This window comes from Chenopodium quinoa, unplaced genomic scaffold (genome assembly GCF_001683475.1).
Source record: "Chenopodium quinoa cultivar QQ74 unplaced genomic scaffold, ASM168347v1, whole genome shotgun sequence".
Classification (NCBI taxonomy): domain Eukaryota; kingdom Viridiplantae; phylum Streptophyta; class Magnoliopsida; order Caryophyllales; family Amaranthaceae; genus Chenopodium; species Chenopodium quinoa.
In genome coordinates, this window is record NW_018744460.1 from 1,739,192 (window position 1) to 1,745,800 (window position 6,609).

The 6,609-nt window shown below is 36.1% G+C and overlaps 1 protein-coding gene across 1 annotated transcript; it reads left to right on the forward strand.

Annotated features, from left to right (window-relative positions):
* Positions 1 to 1,163: 1,163 nt before the first annotated feature.
* On the forward strand, positions 1,164 to 5,678 carry LOC110697181 (AT-hook motif nuclear-localized protein 6-like). The gene is made up of 5 exons (XM_021874529.1): positions 1,164 to 1,524; positions 3,058 to 3,125; positions 3,766 to 3,897; positions 4,681 to 4,842; positions 5,004 to 5,678. The coding sequence occupies exons 1-5, from the start codon at positions 1,164 to 1,166 to the stop codon at positions 5,313 to 5,315; spliced, it is 1,035 nt and encodes a 344-aa protein (XP_021730221.1). The 3' UTR covers positions 5,316 to 5,678.
* The last annotated feature ends 931 nt before the right edge of the window (positions 5,679 to 6,609 follow it).

Here is a 6,609-nt window from a genome sequence, read left to right on the forward strand (position 1 = left end):
TGGTGATCAAGATAGATCCTTAAACTAGTGCAAAGGTATAGTACAACTGTACAAGAAAGCCCTAGCCGCAAAGATTGAACATTTGAACATGTTGAAGATTCAAATGGATATTTTCAAAGTGGCAATTAACGGTAAATTATGATTCCAAATAAGGGTAATATTTTATTTATTATTGTAATGATCAACCGTTTAAATTTTTAATTTTAACCCCCAAAAGACAAAGCAACAAGGCTAGTAGTAGTAGTTTGGAAAATTGGCATGCTCTCTCTTACCTTAACTTTACAGCCTTTAATTTATTATTTTGCACACTTTTTTTTAAAAATGAAAAAACATAAAAGGAAATTGTTTTTATTATATTTCCTATATTTTTCTTTTAATTAATTTTGAAAATTTTATAACTTTTTGGTATACTCATACCTGCTTTATTAAATTCCCTAGACGGACTTGAACCATTTTCTTAACCATAATTAATTCTTCGTATTTTGTAATTTAGATGGGTCTAATATTTAATTAAAGTTTCAAATTTTTTATTATCTTCTGTATTTGTTAATATTTTATTTTTTCAATTTTGTAGAAATTTTTTATTTTTGCTCCTTTTACTTCTCTTTTTCTGCAAAAACCCAGTTTCCAGAAAATAAAACTAGTTGGTGGTTTTCAGACACAAAGGAATAGGTTAAGGGTATGTTTATTTTCTTAAGTTAAGCTAAAAAAAATTACTAATATTGCTATTATTTTTCTATAATTTGTTGAAATGGTGAATTTATTTTAGAAAAATTTCCTGATTTTTAGTGATTTTAGATTGAAAGAAAAGATCTTTAGGTTTTTAATTTTTTTTATTTAAATTTGTGGGTGTTTTATGCAATCCTGTTTTTTCATAAAAGAAATTATTGCCAGTGAGTTGAATTTTTTTTATTTTATTTTGTTGTTGATTGACCTGTTTCTGGGCTTTTTCAAAGGATTCTGGGTTTTGGGTATTTGATCATTTTTCACATTTGGTGTTTGTCAATGCAACTTTTCAGTTCAATATATGATTTCTACAATTTTCTTAAAGTAGTTTAGTGAATGTTTCTGGGTATATTGTAATTTGTAAAATCTTAGGGTTTTAGGTTGTCTGAAAGGGTTTATTGAGTTGAGTGTGTATTGAAAGTTTGAACCTTTAATGCATGGAGGCTAGTAAAGAGGAAATAGGTAGTTCTGGGGTAACAGTGAAAGGTGATGAAGGGAGTCAGGGTTTCTGTTTGGCAGCAAGGGGTGAAAACCCTTTGAGCCAACCAGGAGCTCCAAATATGGCAGCTGCCTCTTCACCTGTTAATTTGGCAGGAGTACCGCCTTCTTCCGATTCAAGGAAGAAGAGAGGTAGGCCTAGGAAGTATGGCTCTGATGGTGCTGCTGCGGCCGCATTGTCACCAATGCCGATTTCGGCTTCAATTCCTCTGAGTGGAGATTTTTCAGGTTGGAAACAACCTAGGGCAAGGCCTTTACAGACAATTAAGAAGGCACAAAAAGTGGAGTTTGAGAGTTTAGGTACTTTTGCACCTCACTTAAAGTAATGTATATATAGGTTATGTTTTTATTGTACTGCAATTGGTTTTAGTTTTACTGCAATTACTGTAGTTGTTTTTTCTGCATATTTCAGTTGATGTTTAGTAATATGTGGGATAAATCTGCCTTTTAAGATACCTGAAGCAGGACATTCCTTTCTTGCTCTATCTGGGGCCCCGAAAGGATCATTTCAAAATTGAAGTGAAGTTGTTTCATATGAATGGAATTGACAACCTTACCAAATTCATGTACTGATGTACTGGTTAATTTTTCGAGATGTGTGAATGCAATGTGATATGGGTGTTTGAATAGGGAGATTAAATTACAATGTTTGATTTGGTTGTGTCAATATATGAAATCATGGTGTGTAATATATGTTCAAGATCATCTGGCATAAGATAGCTGTATGAGGTGCCTGGTTCTTTCAAATGCTCTCCTAATGATATTATGATATGCTTTGATTATATAGTATGCTCTGATATTTAGCTGAATGGGGTTTAAAATATATTTAAATCATTATGAAATAAAGTCTGCCTAAAACTAGTACTGGTTAATTTGATAAGTTGCACATAACAGTGGTCAAATCTCATTTGGGATACATATTTAACATTGCAGCATGTTTTATCAACGATGATTTATTTGTATTAGCTTATATAAACTTTAAGGAAACTATATGAATTTCAACCTGATACACATCCATAATTATGGGGATTAGTCCTTCCAAAATAAAACCTTGTTATTATGTTCTTAGTCTAATTAAAGTTTTGCTTACGGTATTGTGTTATCCTTAGTCTGTTTGATTAATGATCCTCATAGTGAAACAAAATTTCTGATCATATGTCAATCTGGTTCACATGTTGAAGAGATGCTAGTGGATTTGGCTAAATTAATAGATCAGCTTCAGGTATGGATCCTTCAGTCCTTCCACTGACAAAAATTTCAGGTGGCCTAGATTGTGCAGCCCTACCTGGGCTATGCCAACCACTTAGTAGACAGGTTGCTAAATTCATATTCAATTCAAATATCACTTGGATTCAAGAATTGATTATGTTATAATTATGACTGATATAATCTCTAGAGCCAAGCCAATCCTACCCAACGAAATTAATGATCCAAATCTCACCCACCTGATTGCTTCCTAATAGTCGTGACTGCTTACAGTAATGAAGACTTCTTCACATATCTCATAAAGATTACACATTACAGATATATCTTGGAGTGATGCCAAATATCTGGTGTATGTATGTGGTTAATGAGTCTCATTAGCATCCTTACTATGCCTCCCTGCTGAGATGTCATTAAAGAAACTTAATTGCAGAGTTCCAGGAACATTTTATTGCTGGAAACTGACAGATGCCGACTCCTTTCCCTGCCATGTATATTGTGCTTAAATTTCATGTGCTTCTCCTTTGTATGCCGTATCCAATCTGCCTATAGCTTTTAGTTTAGTTGGTTCCTGTGAATAACTTTTAATCTGATATTGGTTGATGATTGCTAATATATGAAGCTATTCAGGTGATCGACTTGCGTATTTCGTTGGCGCAAATTTCACCCCTCATGTGATCACTGTAAATGCCGGGGAGGTATGTATTAATATTTTCAGTCAAATGTTCTTGTTAATCAATATTCCCTGAATTTTACAAATAGCTGCTGTTCATCATAAGATCTTCAGCTATTTCAGTATACTGACTGCAACCAAAGCTTAAGGAAATTTGTCTCTGCTGGATCTTGTCTAGGCTACCTATTTCTCAAAAATGTTCTTCCTGATGTTTACATAGTTGTACAACACATTCATTGTTATGCTGCTGAAATGAGTATCTCTATCTAGAAGTGCCCTGGAGTGGCTGTATAGTTTTACTTTTACACCCATTCTTCAGTTGAGAAATGCAAAATCACTGACAGATAATTTAGATAGAAGTTTTAATGACCAAAAAAGAGTTCTTTCTATGAAGATAATATGACTAACACGAGTAACACCCCATGTTCTCAAAACCTCCGAATTCCACACCTTGTTATTTCACTCTAAATAGTTTTTAAAACATGCTTTCTGGATCGTTTGAGCTCTTATTATTGGGGGATATTGTATATTTATCATTGCTAAAGTTCCCAAGATAGTATAATTACTTGGTCTTATCTTTTCCATGCTTACACGTATATTCAGCCTACTCTAATGAACAAACACTTATTTCTGATCGTGTACTGATTCTGTTCTCCTGCCATCAGGATGTCGCAATGAAGGTTCTATCGTTTTCTCAGCAGGAATCCCGTGCTATATGCGTTCTTTCTGCAAGCGGTTCTATTTCAAATGTCACCCTTCGTCAATCTAATTCTTCTGGTGGCACTTTAACATATGAAGTATGCCTTCTTCTCCTTATTTACAATGAGATTCCTGAATAGTTGGTAGGAAGACTTCTACAGGGAGGACGGGGAAGGGGAAGTGAAGCTGTATTTTCTTGTGGCGGCTTAATCCGACCTCCTTAGTTGTATTAAGTGATCTGTAAAATCTCTAATCTCAAGGCAATTTTGAACTTACTATTCCCCTTTGCGCATGAACTGTATATGAGGGTTAATTTTTATTCGGGTGTAGCTAATCATAGCTAGAATGCCAAGGAAACCTGATTTGTTGGTATTGTACCCTTTTTTATGGCCTGATATAGAAGTACCGGCATTTAGACGACTTCCGTGATGGATGATATATCTTTTCTAGGAAGAAAAGAATTGGGGGGGGGGGTGTTGGATGAATGGGCATACTATGAAGCTCTCTGGTATTATACGACAGTTTCTATTTGTACTTGTTTAGCAAATTAGGGTTACACTGTGGACTTGTGGTGTTTCACTCCCAAAACAAGTGCAAGCATTTAATTTGTAGACCATGTGTGTATAAGAGACCTGTTTGCTTCTTTGAGATGTTTAGGTCTCAGATCTGATCTAGCTTGCAATTTAGGAATCCATAGAAATTGCACCTGTTAAAATTTAGGAGGCTGTGCATTGACTGACAAGTGCATAAGCCTGATTAAAGAGTATCTTGTGAGCTTGTCATATTTTGATCCTCATAGTGTTCAGTCTTGGGTTTTCTCGCCGCTTGCAATATCTGGCTGATTATACAGATTTTAATTTAGTTCTTTATTGATTCTGTAGGGTCGTTTTGAGATACTTTCCTTGTCCGGATCATTTATGCCTACTGACAACGGAATAATGAAGAGCAGATCAGGAGGCATGAGTGTCTCACTAGCAGGCCCTGATGGGCGAGTCTTAGGTGGTGGACTTGCTGGTCTTCTCGTTGCTGCTAGCCCCGTGCAGGTAAGATAATTATCTAATTTCCCTTTCTTGTTTTAATGGGCAAATTAGTGTTTCCAGCCTATGCATTGTTTTATAATCAATACAGCAAAACCAGTTCACTGTTCTTATTTACTGCAGTATTTTGCTGTGTCTTATGCTAATTGTCACAACTGAATTATCAGGTGGTGCTGGGGAGTTTCTTACCAGGCCATCATCAAGAGCACAAGCCCAAAAAGCAGAGAGCTGAACCCGCAACCACCGCTGCCATCCCGGCTATCATCAACAACCAAGTCCCTGAAGGAGGTTACGGGGGACAGAAGGTAAACTTCACATCCCCACCCCCCTCATTCCATACCGACAACTTGCCTTCTATGAACTCTATGCAACTGGACCCGATGGATCTTGAAGCTGACATTAATGAATCAACCCCTGAAGGGGGTTCTGATGATTTTGATGATGACGACAGTCCTTCAAATCTGGAGATTTCTGGCTGATAATCTGACCTTAGTTTTTTCTCACATCTGTATTTGTATTTTCAAATTTTAGTGGTCCACAGATTTACCTAGGCTCTGCTCTTCTCACTTTGGGAATCACAGTATGTCAACATGTATCGTTACAATTAGGTTTTTAGCTTCACATTAGTTTCGGATTTTTAACACAGGATTTGCCGGTTTATTAGGACTAGTCAGGATTTTTAGTTTAGTTAGTACAGCTGATGGTGCTGTTAATTATCTGGGTGTTTTGTCCCTCTTCTTGGGTTTCTTTAGAAACTACAGATGTATGTCATGTATGACATGTATTCCTCATTCTTCTGTTCAACTTTTGTGGAATTAAAATCATGCCTTTCATAGCAAGAATTTATGCTGAAATTTGAATTGGAGAAACATAACACGTTCCCGCCTTCCAAACTGCTTGGAACTTTCAGAAAAGCTTCCAATACATCTATTTCTTTTCTTCATTTCAATATGGTCTATCAGTCCCCCACCCAAAAGAAAAGCGAGTATACTGATCATTTTGTAGGACAAAAGGTCAACATTCTTCTGTTCCTTTATTTTGACTTATAGTAGCATAAAATTTGACAAATAAACTACCTGATAGTGGCTGATTCATGTCTTAACTATTTTAATTACTACTCTTAATCCCTGTTTCGTAATGTTTGCTGTGTAGTAGCCTAGGTGGTATGGTTACATTGGGTGGTGGTGCTCAAGACTCGGGGTTGAATTTCTGTCTGGATAATAACTGAATGTCCTTTCCGGCTTGGAATCCAAAAGGAATGCTTAAAATACATAGTTACCCTTGTATTGTCACTAAATCATATCTTCCCATTTCATTTGTTTTGTATCTGATGCATTGCTCAACTGAAAGCTAAGTTTTTACATATTGTTTGTCCTGTTTCCTTAAAAAACCGATGAAAAATCTGCAAGGACATATAATTTGAAAGGGGAAGGATGTTCTAAATTATCAGTAAACATCTGCTAGCACTTGTTACAATCCTTGCTCGTAAATTTTTACTCTCAGCCTCTCTGCCTGCCAATCTCTGTGAATCTTGTTAATGAAGTCCTCGATACGTACATTTAGCTCATGATCATCTGCTGCCACTTCTTCTTGATGTTCTGGTTCTTGTTCTTCTTGAGTGTCATCATCTACATGTTTTGCTGCTTCTGTTTGCGCTTTAGAGGCTGCTGCTGCTGCTTCTTCATGAGGGTCATCATCTACATGTTTCGCTGCTTCTGTTTGTACTTCAGAAGCTGATCCTTCTGTCGTATAATCATCCTCTACTACTTTGGC